General features: G+C 40.1%; 1 protein-coding gene across 2 annotated transcripts in view; it reads left to right on the forward strand.

Moving 5' to 3' along the window:
* The first annotated feature begins 177 nt into the window (after positions 1–177).
* The window catches only part of LOC136263475 (ubiquitin carboxyl-terminal hydrolase CYLD-like), a 27,872-nt gene continuing 6,722 nt past the window's right edge, over positions 178–21,327 (forward strand). The window contains exons 1-9 of one of the 2 annotated variants that reach the window (XM_066058001.1): positions 178–301; positions 2,397–2,874; positions 3,463–3,759; positions 5,579–5,888; positions 9,555–9,787; positions 10,507–10,618; positions 11,361–11,458; positions 19,397–19,457; positions 19,572–19,708. In XM_066058001.1, the coding sequence (XP_065914073.1) occupies positions 2,407–2,874; positions 3,463–3,759; positions 5,579–5,888; positions 9,555–9,787; positions 10,507–10,618; positions 11,361–11,458; positions 19,397–19,457; positions 19,572–19,708 (1,716 nt within the window). In that variant the 5' untranslated portion in view covers positions 178–301; positions 2,397–2,406. The remainder of the gene's footprint in view (positions 302–2,396; positions 2,875–3,462; positions 3,760–5,578; positions 5,889–9,554; positions 9,788–10,506; positions 10,619–11,360; positions 11,459–19,396; positions 19,458–19,571; positions 19,709–21,327) is intronic. The other variant, XM_066058002.1, reaches the window with a different exon arrangement.

Below are 21,327 nucleotides of genomic sequence, written 5' to 3' on the forward strand. Positions count from 1 at the left end.
GTTAAAATAATAATAGGCATGCAATGATCATGATATAGGACTGGGTTTCTTTTTTTTTGTTCACCAGGTTTCCAAATGAACAGTTCAAACAACACATAAATAATATCAAGAGTTAATTCCACTATTATTAACTCTTGATAATATTATAATCCTTACTTTATGACGCGCGCCTCTTTAATATAATCCCACGAGTTTTCTAATGCGCGAAAATATCTCCCTATGGGCGTGATTCCGCAGCTAAGTCATCAGTTTCGTCGAAGGTCTAGAAGGTCTTCTACAACGGCTCATCACTCAGGCGCAGGTACGTGTATTATTTGTCGTGTCATTGTGTCCAACACTTGGTTATACTTCAACTCATTCACTGTCACTAAATCACGACATTGAGATAACCTTCTCGTTCGGCGCAGTGCCAATGCCTTCTCTCAGTGCCATTAATACCTCTGTACACTGAGACATTTTCTGTCTATGCTTCTGTGTACAGCCAAACGTAATAACTGATGGTGATTCAACGTGACTGTCGGATCAAGTTAAGCCCGACCTCGAGTTTCACTCACCCAAGTTTAATACTTGTCTCATTTTACACATTTGTTTTGTAGACTCTGATAAGCACCCTATACAGACCCTGCCTTTTGTGTGCGTCCTCCTATGTCAATCAACAATGAACAAGCTGATATCCTTGCCTGCAAAAGGATGCCAACCATATGCAAGGGGTAGGTATGCACTGTAGGGAAATATGCAACCGCAGTCATAGTCTTGACTGGCCGAAATTTTGCTTTGACCTGTGACTAAGAGCCTTTTTCGATCTTTGACCGGTGACCTAGCGACGATATTTCAGTAGTGGGTTGGAAATTTTTACCCTTGACCGTTGACTTGGCACGAATTTGGTGGCCTGGACCTTTGACTTAGACTTTGACCGTTGTCGCAGATCTACCTACAGTGAGTGCCTGTATGTCACCCCTTTGATATGCATGAGCTACCTATATCTGGAACTACACCCTGCATCTTTTAACCCTTGTAAAGAAGCTATGCTGTTTAGTCTTCCTTAGGACTGTCACAATAATAAGTAGATTCAGACAGCAATACTATAAGGCATAGTTTGGGGGCCCAGACAGTACAATTATGTTCATGATAAGATGCAAGCTGATCGTGAACATACAAAGCGTGCTATGTAAATTAGGGAGGTTTGGGGGCATACCCTACCACCTTCCAGGAAAATCTTTCAAGCTCTGGCATTGAATCTCAGAGTATTTGTGGCAGTGAAATGCACTCGAATCATGCCAACAATGTACACTTAATTCTGTAGCTTACCTCTATGTTAGTTACACACAACCACTGAGATAACATCCTTACTATTTATAAAATGGTGCTTATTACAATCATCATTCTGAGGTGTTGCTTAGGAATCATGTGTGCAAGCAGATTGTTTCATAAATGCCTCGGTTGACTCTAGAGAGGTGAATTGTTGGGTACTCTGAAAGCTTCTCCTTTTCCTATGCCTATGCAAGGTGAACTGGCTTGTTGTGAGCTGGCTCATTACAACCCATGCATGGGTATGTTGTCATTTTATAAGTAGTGTTTCAGCAGAAGTCTATAAGAGATACACAGCTGTACACACTTTAACATGTTTACTTTTAGAATTCCCTTTACAGAACTGAAAGTTGAGTTATAGATACAATAATTGTAGCTTGATGATAATTTCATTTTTGGACACGTGATGTTTGACACATAACTTGCTATGCTAACTACAGTTGACCTCACGCTACATTGGTCACTCAACCACACCTTTGTACAATGTTTTCTGTACTACACTCACTGTAGTCCTTTACCCAATATGTGCACATGCAATACCTGAGTGATGAAATTCTTGAGTGCTAAAATGTGATCCCTTAATGCTCCAATATGTGATCTCAACATCACTGTGATGGTTGGTGGTGTATGAATGAGAGAAATGGGAAACTTGTGTAGCTTACTACTGTAAAGTTCTGATTTTAGGTAGCTCATTGTGAGTAACTCCACACTTGTACTACAACAGTGCATGAGTTCATGTTATTATGTTATACACACTATGTACATGCAGTTTTGGTCTATACAGTACTGCTCAAACACAACATTGTCTCGCAAGAGTGCGAGCAATTGAAAACCTTGCTAATTAAAAGGCACGGATGCATGGTACCCATTTCGTTCATGAGCATCATCCCAAACAAAGCAAGATGAATATTCCTGGGTGCCATGCCCTTTAATTAACGAGTTTTTAAATTGCTTGTACTCTCACGAGACGACGTTGCGTTTGAGCGGTATACTGTAGTTTTATTACTAGCAAAAACTGTATAGTGACCCTTGATTGTTTTGTTATTCAATGACTTTATGTTGTTTATTGTGCTTTACTGTATATGTAGCTATTTCAGTATGGATGAACAGTATGCCTTATTGATAAAGGAGGTTCAGGGATACAAAGAATCAGAGGGCTCAGACTATCTGACTCCACTATCGTATGAGAATATTAATGTTCCTGCAGGTTCTTTGGTGGAGTATCTATCATCTGCAGAGGTCTCAACAATTAAGACAGTTTATGAGTTTGAAGTTAATTATTTAGTGTATTCTTCTGGTTCTCATGTACAGTCTGGTGTCATCTTGCTTGCATCACCTGATCAGTTGTACAAGTTAACACCAAAACAGAAAGATTTCCTGTTAGCTGTAAATTATCTTACTGATCGGGTTGAGATGTTAAGAAAGTTACAATGGGTGGAAAATCTGAAGATAGGCTCTGAAGTGTACACAACTATTGATACTATTCCTATTCCTGTAAAAGGAGTAATTAGATATATTGGAGAATTGTCTGGTGTAGAAGGAATACAATTTGGAATTGAATTAATAGTAAGAATGAAGAAGTAACATGTTTATAGTTGTGATTAGTCAATTTACATTAATGAATTACCTACATATGCGATGTGTAGCTGTGTACTTTAATGTGTGTGTTTGTGTGTAGAGTATGCATGTGTGTGTATGTAGTGTATAGTTTGTGCTCTGTGTGTGTGTGTGTGTGTGTGCATGCATGTGTGGAGCGGTTGAAGGTCCAGGTGAAACTTCAGGTGCCCACACCTTCATCTGTGAGACATGGTACAGGTTACTAATGCTACCCCAGGAGATCATGCCTGCACTGACTTACAGCACCTGAGTTGCACTGCTGGCCACTGGGCAGCATGACTGCGTAGCGGTAGCTGAAATCTTTGCTTTTTTTTTCTTTTGTGTGTGTGCATTTAGTATGTGTGTGTGTGTGTGTGCATACATGTGTGCTTCCATGCATGGGTGCATGAGGGTGTATGCTCATGTGTTGATGTGAAAGATAGATGTTCTAATCTTCATTATTGTGTGTTTAGTACATGGCAGGATACAGACATGTCTAAATTTGAGCCTATGACCATTATAGTTGTTATGTTTGTACTTGTTACCTTCTTGCTGTAGGAAAGAATGGGAAAAGGTAAGAGTGATGGTTGTTTCCAAGGAAAGTATTATTTTACATGTGAGAGAAAATGTGCAGTGTTTGTATCAATGGACATGCTGACTGACTACAAAGTTGCAGATGCTGCTAAGCTAGTGTCTGACAAGCCAGTACCATCAGAGAAGAAGCCTCCTGTCAGAACTCGTGATCATGTGACCTTCAGTGATAAACATGGTCACAAACACAGAGGACTTGTGAGGTGGATTGGAACTGACAAGTCACTTATCCCTGATGGTACTACCATTGTTGGGATAGAAACTGTAAGCAGTTTGGTGAAGTGTTAAAACCTGGGACTGGTCTGAAGTCTATACTCAAGTCCATTTCACCATAAACTAAACTCTCCCACATTCATATCAATACACATTAGGCGGTTTCTTAAAACACTCTAATTAAATGGAATTCTTACTGCCAGTATCATCAGCATGTAGTAGGGGAATTACACCACTGTCTATGATGTGCATAAACATGTAGGCTTAGTGAGAGTTTATAAGGTATGTAGTTGCAGTGTGATTTACACACTTTACTCTTTCTGATTGTTTTATTAGAGTATTTATTTCCCTGTAGCTATGTGGCTGCCTTAGTCTCAGATTGTTTTCTTGTTTTACTCGTGGAAATCGCCACACTACAACTACATACCTTACAATCTCTCGCATACTTGTTTATGGTCAGATAGTAGTGTACTCCACTACATGCTAGGCAATATAAAGTCTGATCGTTCAATCAGAGAGCCTAGCACGTTTTGATGATATGGACATGAAAGAGCATAGTTTACAATGATATAGTGATTTCAGTCCAGTATCCAGTCCAGATTTTAGTACTTTCCAGCAGTTCGTGCATATTCCAGTGTATGGACTTGTGCACCTTAATAGTGTTTCAGTGGCGGATTTAAGGGGGTTTCAAGGTTTCCACGGAAACCCCCTTTGAAAAATGATTGCATAACAATTAAATGCTTTAATTATCGCGGCGTGCGCCTCGATCGAGATACTCTAATAGAGCAGTCACAGTAGCTATTAAAGTAGTGTGTAGCAAGTTATTTAAGATATTTTATGTACTATCACTAGGCTGTGACCTTCTTTTTTTTTTTGGTCTCACCTTACCAAACCAGACGATGTAGTGCAAACTTTTACGTATCTCATGTCAGTGTATATCTCCACCTTCTAAACTGGAAACCCCCTTTATAAATTCCTAGATCCGCCACTGAGTGTTTGTTACTTACAGCACTGCTGACAGTGTGTTTGAAGAATATATACACTGTAGCAGGAGAGGGGGTGTTGAAAGAGAAATAGTTACGTATTTAACACAGACAATTAAGCAAGCATCTGTTTTAATGTACACACTTACTTGAAAAATTAGAATTTTCTCTAGTTAAGAAAGTGGTAGTAAAAGCAGATGATAGTTTTTGTATACACACAGCTCAATACTGTATATATTACCATACCCAAAAAGGCCAAAATTTGTGGGAATGTGTTATTTTCTCCTAGAGTGTTATGATTTACTTTCTTTCCTGCAACAGTACCTAGCATTTGAATTTATAAATATAGCTAGAAACTTTAAGGAGGTTAGACTCCATTAGTAGGTAACTGCTCTATTAGAGCATCTCAATCTCTAGCCCTACTAAATTCTTTTATTGAAGTGGTCATGGCTCCATGTAAGCCTACACAGACAGCAACATCCATTTTGTATGCATTTGATTCACAACTGTTCCTGGACCTCAGCTCAACTAGTCTATTCCTTTTTATTGAGCTGGAACTTACCTGGATAGTACTAATATCTATGCTCCCTCATTATGAGAAGGAATCATTAATGTTTACCCCATAAACACCACCCTGGAAAAAAGAGCTGGATGATTAGATTACGGCTCATTATATTCTTCACCAGCAATGACCCACACTTACATTGCCAAGTATAATAAATTAATTTAAGATCGACTGTGATCTGATGCAGCCGATATTCTGTAAAGTGAATTGAATGAGATCCACTTGACCTGGGCAATATGTGACTAATCCAGATGACTTGGTCCAGAATACCTAGTGACTAGCTAGCCACATACTGTTATAACTAATGTGTGTGTTCTCACAGGAAGAACCTCTTGATCTTACCAAAATACCTCATCATATGACAATGGCTCCAGAGAAGGATTATTTACCAGTTGTTAAACAAGGATCTAAAATTTTCTTACCTATTCATTATGTACATAAAGAGGATTCAAAAGGCATCGAGATAAAAGATGATGGTCAAAAAGTTGTTGATACAACTATTGCTAGTCAGAATGCCTATTGTACTCCATTTGCTAACACTTCTACTAAACATCTTCCTGAGAACCTTACTTCTTTGAGACATAATGCTCATTCTAGTGGATCTAATATTCTCGAAGAGAAATCTTCTCAAGGTTATATACATAATAGTATCATGTTTTATTTATGTTCAGTGTGTGTAATATACAAGAGTATATATTGGATATACTCTTGATACAATATCATACAGTATGATAGTACTGTATATTAGGGACATCGAAGGTGTGGGGGCGATCCATGATATAATATAACCCAAAAACCTGCCGCGATTTTTCCTCACAACAACATGACAGTATTGGTTGGGTAAAACCAAGCCCAAAAGTGTCTTCAGATCGACCCGAAACGTTTCCGTCAAGTTGCTACAGAATTAAAAAAAAAATTTAGTCAATGGAATTTCCTACTGCCTGTCTACCTGCCTGCCTGACGCCTTCAGTCAAGCATAGCGGAAAACTGGCTACAGCTACAGCCCTAATTCTTTTGCAGAAACTTTTCTAGATCGCTTCAGAAAAAACCTTTGGTATATTGATAAACATACAATGCTTGCACTATTGTCATACCTTTTATCCTTCTTTACCATGGCCATCAGTCAAGGTTCTACCGCTGAGTGTTAATAGACTACAGTACGGCTTCCATACCAGTGTATATTGCATCAAACTATTCGAATACTTGTGGTCGCCGGTTGTACTAAAAACATACGCGTACATCAGACTCGCTGTTGATATCGATCAGAGAGAGCAACTCACGGCGAACTATATAGCAATGTGTAAGTCAATAAATATAGTTTAATTAGTAACAATGTTAAACCGAGTCGGGTCATCCAGGTCCTGCTTTACAGATTATTCGGGTCTGACCCTACGTGCTAAATTAAATGTGGATGTGTTCCCACACGTCATGGCGTAGCTCTGCTTCTTTCGTGAGCCACGCCCACTTACGTAAATTACAGTTTGTAGACATATGGTAGCCACGTCCATTCATCAGTGTGTAGGTATGCACGAATCCACGCCCACTTACGTAAATTACTGTCTGTAGACATATGGTAGCCACGCCCATGTAGATATGCACAAATCCACGTCCATTATTGTCTGCAGGCTTATGTAGAGCCACGCCCACTGATCAGTTGTTATTATATGAGTCATAATCTAGTATAATAGTGCTGTGAGTAACTCAGCAGATATTTAGTGGTCATGAGCTTGCAAAAAACTTCACAAACAAGTATAAGAAAAAATTGGGAATTTTAAATTAGATTAGGGACAATGTATAATGCTGCAATAAAAAGTACTGAAACAAGCTGGATCGGAGTAGTACGTAATGTCCAAATACTATAAAACAATAAGAAGTGAATATCCCTACTGTGCATTGAGTGTAGCACAGTAGGGATATTCACTTCTTATTGTTTTACAGTATTTGGACATTACGTACTACTCCAATCCAGCTTGTTTCAGTACTTTTTATTGCAGAATTATACATTGTCCCTAACCTAATTTAAAATTCCTAATTTTTTCTTGTACTTGTATATGTATCAGGCAAGCATCAATGTAAGTATGTGACATAAGACTCCGATAAAGCAATCACCTAGTCATGTGTGATATTCTAATAGAACAGTCACATGTGTATGTAATAGCTATATGCTTAACAACAAACTAAATGATTTAACAAGGAAAACATGTTCCAAACTAAATAAGAAGCAAAAATTTTAGGTAAGTTTTTCTCAAAACAGCAAATTTTATGTGATGTACCAAACTTTACCCTTGTGTAGGAAGCATGGTTCCTACACATGTAAGGCTATGTTAAAAAAAATTGTAGGAAATATTCCCACACTGTTTATGTACACGCATGGCACAAAGTGAAGGACATTTTCATGTTGTGTGTAAATCTGATCGGATTTGACAAAACTAGGCTTCCACACACATCCAGATTTGTGACTTCAAAGAAGCATAACTCAATGTAGGAATAAGCTATCACTTACATTTTGACCTCTTATTGCATAAAACAATGGGAGAGCTGTGTGAAAAATGTAGGTCGATAGCATACTGATTGGTCAGGTTACGTATACGTTAAAGCATTGCCGCGAGTGCTATGTGAAAAATAAAGCATGAGGCGTGCAGCCAAGTGCTTTACTTTTCATATAACATGAGCAAGCAATGCTTTCAGTGATTTATGGAACTCTCTAGTCGTGTAGCTTCACCATACACTAAGACTCATAATTAGCACGCGTTGCACTAATTATTAGCAACCTGAATGCACACAATCTAGTTTAATATAGTAACTCACGTGTAGTTCACCATAGTTTGGCATAGTAGATGTTCATTACGTATTTTGGCAAGTTTTGGTCACAACCCACAATCGATTCTGTTGTGACACATGGTGAAGTATTTCTGTGATATCTCTAGGACTTGTCCGTTTACATTAACAAACGTAACAGCAACATTACCTTCTCCCACCCATCATTGAAGCATTTAGGTATGTCTATAAAAGCAATCCAGTGGTAGAACTCGTATTGACTGGGGTGATTGATCACTCAGCGTGGCGAGGGCTATCAGCCTTCACCGGCTTGGGTGATTAGTCATACTGGAGTGAGCACTGTGGGCTATTATTAGCCTGCACTAAAGCACGTGGACAACTGTGCTTTATTGCCCACAAAGAGTGCTTTATTGTATGAATAAAGCACTCTTTGTGGGCAATAAAGCACTGTTTGCCCTAACGTGTACTTTATGAAATTTAAAGCACACTTTCTCCTTTGATCTCGCCCACGAAAAGTTCTGTAAAAGTGGTTAAAGTCGAAGAATTGGATATGTGTGGAAGCGTGGTTTTGTCAAACCCGGTTACAAAATTAATAATTCCTACATTTGTAGACAATTCTTATACTTGTAGGAATTATTCCCACACTTGTAGGATTTATCCCTACATCCTACACCTCAAGAAAATGTCTTACACTTTGTGCCATGTGTAGGAATCTTTCTTACAAAATTCAACAGTGTGGGAATATTTCCTACAAAATTCTGTAAAATTCTCAATACATGTGGGAACCATGTTCCTACACAAGTGTGAAATTCCTTCCTGCACTTCACCCCAAATTATGAGTACTTATTTATTTCGGAATATTTAGGGATCCATGTGAAAAGTAGTGAAACAAGAGATACAATCATACGTACGTGTACTGTGGAATTGACCAAATTTTTAATAGCATGTCAGTTTAGGGATTTCCCATGGAGCTATAGTTTAATGTCATCATGTCTCTCATTTCACTACTTTTATTAAACACATGGGTCCCTACGTCATATTTTAAATGCATAAATCTACCTTGCATGAGATTGCAAGCTAGGGCTAGTAGTAATCAGGGTTGTATTATATACCTTGTTGCTAATGGAAATGTACCTAATCCCTTACACATATGCCACAAAAGACTTGTATGTTATAAATAAAGTGACAGTGTAATATAATTGCAGCCATTACTTGGCCGCCACCTTTGATATTACATCTTTGTCATACTAGCCTATTTTTGGAAGGCTACACCCTTTTTCATAGCTGGCTGTTATTTAATCTAAAATTTGGTACACTTGCATGCAAATTTTTTGTGCCAAAACCTGAACAATTTTTACCAAAAAAACAACAACAAAAAACATGTAGTCATAAACATGTAGTCATGTCTACATGTTAAACCAGCAATAGCAATCATCTTTTATTTTTTGTCTGATGGTAAGCAATGTTCATGGTATGAGTGGTACAGTGCTGTATGTACATATAAGTATTGTTCACTGCAGACAATCTGTCAAGCTCTACTGAAAGTTTAGACGATGATTCTGAGAATATTCATCCAATTGTAAATGACAGTTTCCAGTCATTACCAAGTAGATCACCACATGAAAATCTAAATCCACATAACCTAAAAGTTGGGTCTACCATATATTATAGTGATCCACCAAAGTTTGGAGTGATCAAGTGGATTGGAATAATTCCTCCACGTCTTAACATATTGTATGCTGGACTAGAAATGGTGAGGATTAATTTAATTTGGTGCATATGTATCTGCAGTGTTAATAGTGGTTAACTTTAATGTACACACAGAGTAGGTAGGAAGTGTGCTGCCATCACTTGTTTTATTTACTTATTTCTATTTAGTACTTTATGCACGTCTCAATAGTCTCAGTACAAAACCAGCAAGTGATGGGGTTTGCTAGGGCTCAGAAGATATCTAGACAGCACTCCATGTAAGCTTTAGGGCTATGTACACACTTTGTTGGTAAGAACCCATTTGTTCTTAAGAATCTCTTGGAGCTACGTATTATATTTTGTTTGTAAAAAAACCCTTGGCACTCTTTCAAAGTAAATTGAAGTTACACACATGCATGCATGCAGACATGCACGGACTACTCACATACGTAACTACTTGTAGCACCATCATCCCTCAGAGGGCTTTAAACGTATTGTTAATAAATTTGAAAAAAAGCAGCAAAAGTAGGAAAGAATTAAAGCCACTGGAAGTAGACTCTATTTATAGTTTGGGCCTCTATTTGAGACCTGGTGTTTATTTTCCAAATGTGTGGCTTTTAGTTGAGACAAGTGTTTATTTGAATGCAGCGTATCTTCTTATGGTTATACTTAAGTGTGAGTATAAATGAGATGTTATGATAGTACACACAGTGTTTCTGTTTATGTACATGTGTATATGTGTACTTTATGTAAATTAATATTGTATATGCTATACTTTTGTAGAATGAAAAATTTGACAATGCTACAGATGGTGTATGGGCGGGTAAAAGATATTTTAGCTCAAAGCCTGGTAGAGGAAAGTTTGTGCCTTTGTTGCAGCTGAAACTTATTGAAAGTAATTATATGATATGTGTGTGTTAGTTGTCAAATATTTAATTTTGTGGTAATTTTGTACTTTAAATAAACACTTCATTGTTGTTACTAAACCATCAGCTGATTCCTTATATTATAATTTTCTATGCATTTTATGAGTTTTCATCTATACATCTGTCGTGTATGTATGTATGTGTATCATACTGTATACCAGGGATGATGAAGGTTTGGTTTGGGATCTAATGCCCAAAAATATGTATCACCCTAAAACCAGCTTCACTTTTCCTCCTTGCCAGCATGCGAGACAAACTTAAACTCGAAAATATCTTCCAGTAAGTTTCTATGAATTTAAAAAAAAAAAATTCAAATTTTGTACTGCTGACTATTGCCTTCAGCCAAGCATAACTTGGCTATGGTTAAGGCTGCCTGCTTGATTTCTTTACAACTGACATCCAGACCCCAGAATGGTGCCCATGGCTTCAAACTCCACTATGTAACTTTTATTGCCAAAGTCTCCCTCACTCTCTGACCTACTCCATTACCCCTGGCTCTTATCAAGATCCACGTTGAATTACTGTATATTATTGTATGTTTCTCATGTATACAATGGTGAATTTGAAATAAATGTTAATCTGAATTACTTTCTTGCATATGTGTAGGTACAGCATACAGGCATGTAAATCTTTAACAGCTTACACTGACATTTTGTGTACACCTATAAACATCATTTACATAATGCTTTCATTCATTATTTCTGCGTATAGGTGTCAAAGTTGGTTCTTCAGTACAAGTTATTGGTAGTAAACAGTATGGAACTGTCAAGAAACAATGCAAGATATCTAAGAAAGTAGATCTGGAAATGGTATAGTAAAACATTCTGGTTGTGACACTGATGTGTAATTTAACATTTAAGGGTTGTGAAATCTTCATAAGTTTACTGAAATAATCAGACTGTAGTTACGTTTTCATTTTAAAGTTGTATATTGGGCAGAGAAGCATAGAAAACAAATTGGTGTCTTTAAATAATTCTAAAGGACATGCTTACTGGTACAAATTTACAGGCTAGTATGTGTACACCCATTGCACGACTGAACATATGCCCCAACTATCAATTTTTCAGTGTAGTTTAGAGACCTAGCATGAAAATCTTTGTGGATATATAAACTGATGCAAAGATGAGGTTTTTAAAACACAAAGATCTGAGGGTGTGGTCTCTAACTGACTAAAATGAAAGCATTTCATATGGGCGCATAGGTGGAGTTATTGTGGGATTGGATTAGGTATCTTAACATGAATGCGAAATATGAAACATATTTTTGTCAAAAAGCTGAAGAGAAATCGAAGCTGGCACCTCATTGCTGCTTCTTGAAGACAGACACTAGTGAAGATAATTGTCTCGACCAGGAAACTGACCAATTGCTGCCATTGCATGTGCTATATATGGTATCACAGCAGTGTAAAGAACAGGTGAATTATCATAACAATTTGCTTGAGTGAATACGATAACGAGTTGTCACAAGTATTTATAGTGCAACTACAATATAAAAATCCATTCTCTATGGACCACACCCACATAACAAATAATGCAAAATAAACATTCTACAAAGAAGCTTATCCATCTAGGTCTCTTTGGTATAATGTATCTACAATTTATTGAAGATGAAACGTGCTTAAAACACTCTAGAAAACAGATGGGCACTAAACAGAATTTTTCTGCAATACTACTGTACTTCTCCATTCATCCTGAAAAGCAAAAGTACAATGTTAAACATAATGGAATTACTTTATGCATGCTTATAAAAGGAATGGAGGGGTCAAACTTGTGTTGGCTTCAGTGATTTTGCCCACTGCAGGCTATTAGCCTGTAAGAGCATAGCAAATCAATGTGATTTGCAGTATAGTTAAGGTCTTTTCTGCTAGCAGATTTTTAACCACCTGCTAGCTAGTCTTTTAGTGGATTTTTAAAGACCTTAGTATCTCTCAAAGTTATGCATCCATTTTCTAAGGTATATTGTACTCCGTTAAAAATAAAGAACAGTTCAAGAGACACCTCTGCAATCAATCCATTCACTACAGAAATTACAACTGGACGCATCTCTGACTATCAATTACTGAAATGCGAAGTGGCCATTCCACTTCAGTTACAGCTGTGTTCCACCCATTATCAAACAGTACGGTAGTACTGTTTAAGTAGGGTTTGCATCGAAAGTGACGCTTGCCGCCAAAAATATCGCCCTAAAAACCAGCTTAGAAACTTCTTACATGACGAAAATCACTTTTACGGAATAATATTAGTCCATCTAACATCAAATATAGCATTAAAAACAAGAAAACACTTACTGGCGGCCGGATATAGAATTTTAAAAAAATCATCAAAACTCGAAATTTCGTCTCACTCACTCACTCACTCACTCACTCACTCACTCACTCACTCACTCACTCACTCACTCACTCACTCACTCACTCACTCACTCACTCACTCACTCACTCACTCACTCACTCACTCACTCACTCACTCACTCACTCACTCACTGCAGCGTTGAAACCCGGTCACTACTGCTGACCCGGATGTGACCTGGATTAATTAAAGCCGAGGCGTGCGATAAGAGCTATGTTTCGGCTAGTCTCGAGCGAGCGAGCGAGACTACGTTTTGAGCGTTCGATTCGTGTTGAATAATCAGGGGCGGATCCAGACTTTGGAATTGAACTTCAGCCTAGCTGTAGGTTGAAGACCAAAAAAAAAAAAAGGTCATCACCTACTGACAATAGCTACCCCTCACCATAGATACCCTCAGTTTCGTGCTACACACATTTACTAATAAATGGGCGTGGCTGAGCGTATGTTTGTAATGCGATAAGTGGGCGTGGCTCACGAAAGAGCTACGCGATAGCGTTTATAATTTCCACGTCGTCAAACGAACAATTTCGTTTCTCACGTGATCCAATCCGGGTCAGACCGGGATAATTCATAAATGGCTCGGATCACGGAGTGGTTGCCAGCTATTTGGAATTATATGAAGAAGGTGAAGTTGAGCATATCAACGGTGTTTGGCCAGTTCTCTCAGTTGAACAGCTTTTCGCAGTAAAAATATCCTCCGGATAAAAATAAAAATCCACAATCGAACCACCCACTTCGGCCTTTTGAATAGCTGCAACCATTCCCTACGGGATGGGTGGGTAGGACCGTTGATATGCTCAACTTCACCTTCTTCATATAATTCCAAATAGCTGGCAACCACTCCGTGGTCTGAGCCATTTATGAATTATAATTCAGAAGGCTCAGTCTCACATATCAACGGTGTTGTTTGTAGCTGGTTGACTGTGTTGGCTGAGCACCGCTCTGCCGAATGATGGGTTGTCTGTCGGTCTATAGTAAAATCGATGAAAAGTTGACTCAGAACTCCAACCTGCAGCTTTGAGGATATCTGAGGTGGAAATCCCTGTTGATGCCGCTGCAGACGAGGAGGCTCCTCTGACAGAGTGAGCACCAAATATTGAAGTATCAATGCCTGAAACTTCCAGTAAGGACTTGAGCCATCTAGCTACAGTACTTGAAGACACCGCCTTATGTGGCTTGATGATTGCTACCAACAGTTTGGTTTCCCTTTCCCGAAGGGGTTGTGTTCTACTCTCATATTCCTTCAAGGTTGACACTGGACACAATCTACTCCCTCCTGGAAGAGAGGGAAAAAAGAAATTTGTAATTTGTGATGTGGACCTTGACTGTTTGGCCAAGGTGCTTGGATAAAAACAGACTCCGTCTGGCTTGTACACCCGTTTGGATATATCCAGTTTTGACAGATCAGCTGATCTTGATGGGCGAGACAATGCAAGCAGCATTGTCACTTTCCATGATAGGTGTTTCAAGGACAACGTCTGATTGTCCCCTAGTGTGTCAATGTAGTTTAGCACTTTCTGAACATCCCAGGTCTGTGAATAACGTGGCAGTGGAGGTCTGGCATGAAAGACTCCCTTTACAAGCCTGCAGACCAGGGGGTGTTGGCCAACTGTGTAGTCATCGATCTTCTCATGAACTGAGGAAATTGCCGACCGATAGGCATTTACAGAGCTGTATTGGTATCCCTCCTTGTAGAGGTATGCCAGGAAGTTTGCCACCTGGGCTATAGGGCTACGAAAGGGATCTGAACCCCGTTCAGAACACCAGCAGTGCCACTTAGTGAATAATGAGTCATAGGACTTGTTTGTTTTAGTCCTCCAGGAATTAAGCATAAGTTCTGTAGCTTCCTCCGAAAGCTGCTGACCTCTGTATCTCTCCCTGAGATATGCCATACAGCTAGTTGTGGGAGCATCAGTGAGTTGTCCCTGTTGACCATTAACTCGGTTTCTGTTGTTATTAGTTTGGGATAATCCACCAACATGTATAGGAGTGTGGGATACCATGGTTGGGATCTCCACACTGGTGCTACCAGCACTATGTTGGCTTGTTGAGTCTGGACCTGAGAAAGTGTCTGGCCTATCAGATTCCATGGTGGGTTGGCATACCCCTTGATGTGTGGAATATGGAGGGAGACAGCTTCCAGTCTGTCCTGTCCGTCTGGGCTCGTGATTCTGCATCTGCGATAGTGTTCTGGATTCCGGGGAGGTGTTGAGCTGTGATGTGTATATTCCTCTCCAGACACCACATCCACAGATCCTTTGTCAGATTGACCAGGTCTCTTGAGACTGTCCCCCCCAGATGGTTGATGTAAGCAACTGCTGTGGTATTGTCGATCCTCAGCAGGATGTTTAGTTTGGACTTGTTTTTGCAAATGACTGTACTGCTAGTGTTGCTGCCAGCAACTCCAAACAGTTGATGTGGAGGGTTACCTCCTTCTGTGACCATGCTCCCCTTGTGGTTTGTATTCCACAGCGAGCTCCCCATCCCTGCAGTGATGCATCGGAGTCGATAATCATGTCTATCTCCCTCTTGAGGAGAGTCTTCCCATTCCATTTGGACATCTCCGTGTCCCACCATTTCAGCTCTTCCAAGCTGGCTGGCGAGAGGATCAGTGTTCCCTCGTAATCCTGGGAGTTGGTCTCCAGGGCATTGGAGAGAGCCATCTGCAGGTTTCTGTAGAAGAGGGGTGCAGGGGGAATTACACATGTAGTTGAATTCATTTTGCCCAATAGGCGTGCTAGTATTCGGGCTGAGGTTGGCCCCGCCATCCTCATTATCTGTCGAGACTCTGCTCGAATCTGTTTTATCTTGGCAGGAGGAAGTCGTAGCTCCATATTGATGGAGTTGACTGTGAGACCCAAGAACTCTATGGTCTGATCTGGGGTGAGCACAGATTTCTCTATGTTGATGATGAATCCCAGACACTCTAGTAGGTATACTACAGCTTGAGACTGATCCAGAGCTTGCTCCTTGGACTCTGCTATAAGGAGTATGTCGTCTATGTAGACAATCATCCGAATCCCTCTCTGGCGTAACACAGCCAGGGCTGGTTTCAGAGTCTTTGTGAACACCCATGGGGCGGAGCAGAGTCCAAAGGGAAGGCAGGTGAAGCGGAAGGTTTTCCCTTGGAATTGAAACTGCAGGTATCTCTGATGTGATTGGTGTATCGGAATTGCAAAGTATGCGTCCTTCAGGTCGATCTTTGCCAGCCAGTCTCCCTGCTCCAGAAGGTCCTTCAGGGTGTGAATGCCCTCCATCTTGAAGTGCTCTGGGTGAACAAAGCTGTTTAGCGCTTTGAGGTTGATGACGGGTCTTTGCCCCCCATCCTTTTTTGGGTACCAGAAATATGTTTGAGTAAAAGTCCCTCTCCGAGGGGCACTCCACAGGTTGTATCGCCTGTTTCTGTAGGAGTTTGAATATTTCCTCCTGTATTAGTGTGACCTGCTCCGAGGTATAGTGTGGAGGAGTTGGCCGTGACTCTTGGCGTGGCATTGCCACAAAGTCTATCTGGTATCCCCGTACCGTATTTAGTACCCCCGTACCGTACTTAGTACCCACTGGTCCTGTGTTATGGCTGACCAGTTTGCCAAATAATGAGCCAACCTGCCTGCCTGCGGCAGGTCTGGTTGATGGCAATGTTCTACTCCGAAACATGCAATCTGATTCAATAGGGTACTTTTCCAATTCATTATCACACTTTTTGTAAAGGCGTGTGCATGAGTCACTTGTTCCAAGTGTTCTTCTGGAATAATTTTCCTTGGCTTGGCCGTCCTCTCTGGGCTCCTCCCCCTCCTCATGTCGGCTTGCGAGAGTAACCCCCCCCGGCTGTTGGGGGGGCCTGGTCGAAAAAACGGCTTGGACGTGCCAAGGGTGGACCTCATTGCCTTCACTTGATCCACATGCTGCTTCGACTTTTGGGCAAACTCCGGCCCAAATAAAGAGGGCGACGCTTCTCCGAAGTTTGAGTCCTCCTCGACCAGTGGGAGCAGTGCCTTATTCATTTGTGAGATGACCTTTGTGCGTCGGAGGTGACTGATTCGGGCACTGGCATTTCCCAGTAGCTTAACTGCACCTGTGGCAGCACTAACAGTTTCCTTCGGGACGTCCTGCTTTGTTTCCCGGATGGCACTAAGTGGGGCAAGGGCATCAAGCGCATGGGATTGAATTGTAGCCAACTCCTTGTCCACAGCCTTGGTTGCTGGTGGTATCTCAGTCTTGAGGTAGCTATCCAGCTGAGGTGTCCGGGATGCTGTCACTTTAGGAAGAGAGTACACATTCCTTACTTTCAGGCGGTCTGCATACTCCAGTCTACTGGTACAGGCTTGTGAGATAATAGACCCCGTCTCCTCAGACACTGCGACTACGTTGGTGGGGGGAGCTTGGTGCTTACCCGGTCCCACGGGCTCAATGTCAGAGTTGTACTCCCACTCTACTACCTCACTGTATTGAGGTGTATCAGGAATGTCCTCCCAGGATCGGGTCCTCTCACGAGTGGGACTCTTCGAGTTTCTGTCATGGCTGCCACGTGTTTCTCCCCGAGGTGGCGACGCCGATCTACTCCGAGATCGCTCAGGTAAGGAGCTGGGGTTCTCTCTCCGAGAGTGTGACCCGCCTCTGTGGTCCGAGCTACTCTGAGATCGTGACCTCGAGGGTGGGGTATCACTCTTTTCACCCTATTTCATAACCCTACAGAACTTAGACAAAAAACGATGAACCAAAAAGGCGAAAAAAAAGTGCAGTTTTGAAGGGGGATCGAACCCAGGATCCCAGTGTGATGGTCCAGTGTGCTACCGATTATGTGTACGCCCTGTGCGCCTTGTCTTTTCTTTTATCTTCAATCAGACTGCTTGTCTTCTTCATCCAACGAAACCATACCGAGGCGTTAATTTTCCATATCAACACTTTCTTTAAGCAGCATAATAGACGCCACAAAATTATTTAAGGCGCTTAGACTACGCTACTGTATGGCCCCTGACTGTACGGAGGTACCAGTACTTCACGATAGGTCACGCCCATTCTTTATTCTACGTATTATCGATCTATCGATCGAGACCACGATGACCACACCCCTTTTATGCTAGCTGTATGTGTGACCACACACACCTTCAAGTTGGTAGGCTGATTCGAGATACTCTAGTCTAATAATCGATCGAAACCACGATGACCACACCCCTTTTTGGGGCAAGCACACATCTTCGCAGGCCGACTAGAGATACTCTAATACAGCAGTCACCCTAATAAAACAGTCACATGTTTATAGCTAGCTGTATGCTTTAACAAAAAAACTAAACAAATCTAAAAAATTATAAATTTAAAAATGAAGTAGGGTTTCAAGCTATAAAAAGTAGTGAAACAAGATATGAACAATGGTAGCTATTACAGCATAGCTCAGTGTTAAATCCCTACTTTGGCATGGTATAACAATTATTTTGTGTTCAATTCCAAAGTAGGGATTTCCCACTGAGCTATGCTGTAATAGCTACCATTGTTCATATCTTGTTTCACTACTTTTTATAGCTTGAAACCTACTTCATTTTTAAATTTATAATTTTTTAATATACTACTGTATACTGTATGTTAAAGCATTGCCGTGAGTACTATATGAAAAATAAAGCATGAGGTGCGTGGCCGAGATGCTAATAAAGCATGAGGCTAAGCCGAGTGTTTTATTAGCATCAAGGCCAAGCGCCGAGTGCTTTACTTTTCATACAGAACAAGTAAGCAATGCTTTGGAACTTTCTAGTCGTGTAGCTTTACCATACACTAGACTCGTAATTAACATGCGTTGCACGAATTATTAGCAGCCTGAATGCACACAAACTAGTTTAACAAAGTAACTCACGTATAGTTCACCATAGTTTGGCAGACGTTCATTGCATATTTTGGCAGGTTTTGGTCACAACCCACAATCGATTCTGTTGTGACACATAGTGAAGTATTTCCGTGATATCTACAGGACTTGTCCGTTTACATTAACAAACGTAACAGCAACGTTACCTTCTCCCATCCATCATCGAAGCATTTATGTAGGTATGTCTATAAAAGCAATCCAGTAGTAGAACTCGTGTTAGTTGGGGTGATTGACCACTCAGCACGTTGAGGGCTATCAGCCTTCACCGGCTTGGGTGATTAGTCCCACTGGTGTGAGCTCTGGGGGCTATTAGCCTGCTGCACTAGAGCATGTGGACAACTGTGCTTTATTGCCCACAAAGAGTGCTTTATTGTACTGCAAAGAGAGCATTATTGTATGAATAAAGCACTCTTTTTGGGAAATAAAGCACTGTTTGCCCTAAAGTGTACTTTATGAAATTTAAAGTACACTTATCTCACCCACACAAAGTTCTATAAATTTATCTATAGCATACACTTGTGTATATATACGTACATACATATATCTTACAGGAAGATGGTACTGTACGTAGAAAGGTCTCACCTGCACAACTGGTACCTGATCTAAGAAAAGGTACGTACGTAAGATGTGAATACAATCATGTAAATTTTGCAATCATGCATAATGCTATTGTGATACTAACCTAGAATGTTGATATTAATGTTACCAATAATGTATTCTGTGCAGAGGATGCTCCTGCTCCACAGCCTATTCTTTACAAATTTGAAGTGGGGTCAGCTGTCCAACATGGCATACAATATGGAGTGATCAGGCAGATAATAAAGTCTCAACCGGATGGTGTAGAGTGTGCTCAAGTTGAATTGGTAATGTAAACTGCATATGTACATGCATTCATGTGGTATATAACTACTTTCCATAAAGTTATCATTTTACCAAGTTTGGAATGTCTCATTAGTTATATTTAATATTTTGTGCCAAGTAATGTTGAAGTCGTTATGAAAAGTTTGCTGACTGGTTTCTAGATCCAAAGTAGAAGGGCAGCAAGATAGTCATGGTAAACCCTTTCTGACACAGTGGATGCAGACATTTAAAAATGGGTGTGAGGCAGGGTAACTACAGCCTATATGTAGTGTAGTTAGCTATCTATAAGTAAAAATCGCCATACAAACAAACCATTCCCTGGTTTTTCAGAAAGATGTGAAGCCTTAATTCAAACTTTCCAAGTTATAGGAAGTTAAGGTGGCAGTATACCGGAAACCCATCTAATGGGAAACCTTATGAAGTGAAGCCATAATATTACCACAAGAATTAGCTTTATTAGATCACGCGATTACACTTACGTAATAATAATATGGCTATGTTGCGTGTTAAAGCGCGTGGCTTTGTTGTAAGAAGAAATTCATCGTTGTTTAATATGTAGTAGTAAAGATTCACAAAAGTAAGTAGAGTAGTATAGAAACTTAGTTTAAGGGGATTCGTATCCTTTGCACGAAATTTTGGCGGCAAGGGTAATTTGTGGTTTTAGTATGGTATCTTAAATGGTGAAGACGGCTTTTCTACGTCAATTTTTTCTAGTATACTAGCTTTAAATCCTTGTATAACAAGATGCAGTTGTGCAACAAAGGTGGGCGAAGGGCGCAATACCCGAAAAAAATTTTCCGTGTACGTAATCCTGGCACTACTGTCCACTTTTCATAGTCGTGGACGCTTGGCACAAGGAAACTATATAAATAGAAGGATGTCTGCTTACGCTATTACTATGGTAAACTCATTACACCCTAGGCATTGCCTGGGAAAACCTGAATAACCCATCGTTTGATCCGTCTTGGTATAAGGCTGCGAGTAAATTGACGTGAAGTTGATCATAAAAGGGGTTCCTGAATTGCTCTGTATCCGCATTTCCATGTGTTTTAGCGGTGTGAAATTTCTTATGGCAACAGTGTAATGATCGTGCTAAAACATGATACAGCATATAACTTTGTGCAGTCTTTATTCTGTGTTTTATGAATTTTATAAATCCGTGTATCGATTAATAATTTTGCGGTTACCGCCACCTTAATAAGAGTTACTTAACAGGATTACTGCCAGTAGAAAGTAATTTATGAGATGTATTGTCATTAAAGGTCTACTGTATTATTTCCTAGTATTAAAAGCCCAGGCTTTTACTTCTTTCCCAGCATTTTTGACCAGGCCTGTAAATGAATAGGGGTTGAGACCATCACACCAGGTGTTTATTTTGGATAGGTCGGTATTAGGTTCAAGTGACACCATTATTGTAACAGTAAGTATAGAAAACAGTTATACTATAATAAACAATGTAGTGAAGGCCTAAAATGATTGAAAAACAGTTGTACCTGTGTGATACATATCGTGCATGTGCACAGACTTACTCATGTGATCACTTGTAGCATCTGTTAACAAGTTTAAAGAAGAAGCAGCAGCAAGGGAAAGTGTCAAAGCCACTAAGAGTAGATTCAATTAA

This window comes from Dysidea avara, chromosome 8 (genome assembly GCF_963678975.1).
Source record: "Dysidea avara chromosome 8, odDysAvar1.4, whole genome shotgun sequence".
NCBI classification, from domain to species: Eukaryota; Metazoa; Porifera; class Demospongiae; order Dictyoceratida; family Dysideidae; genus Dysidea; species Dysidea avara.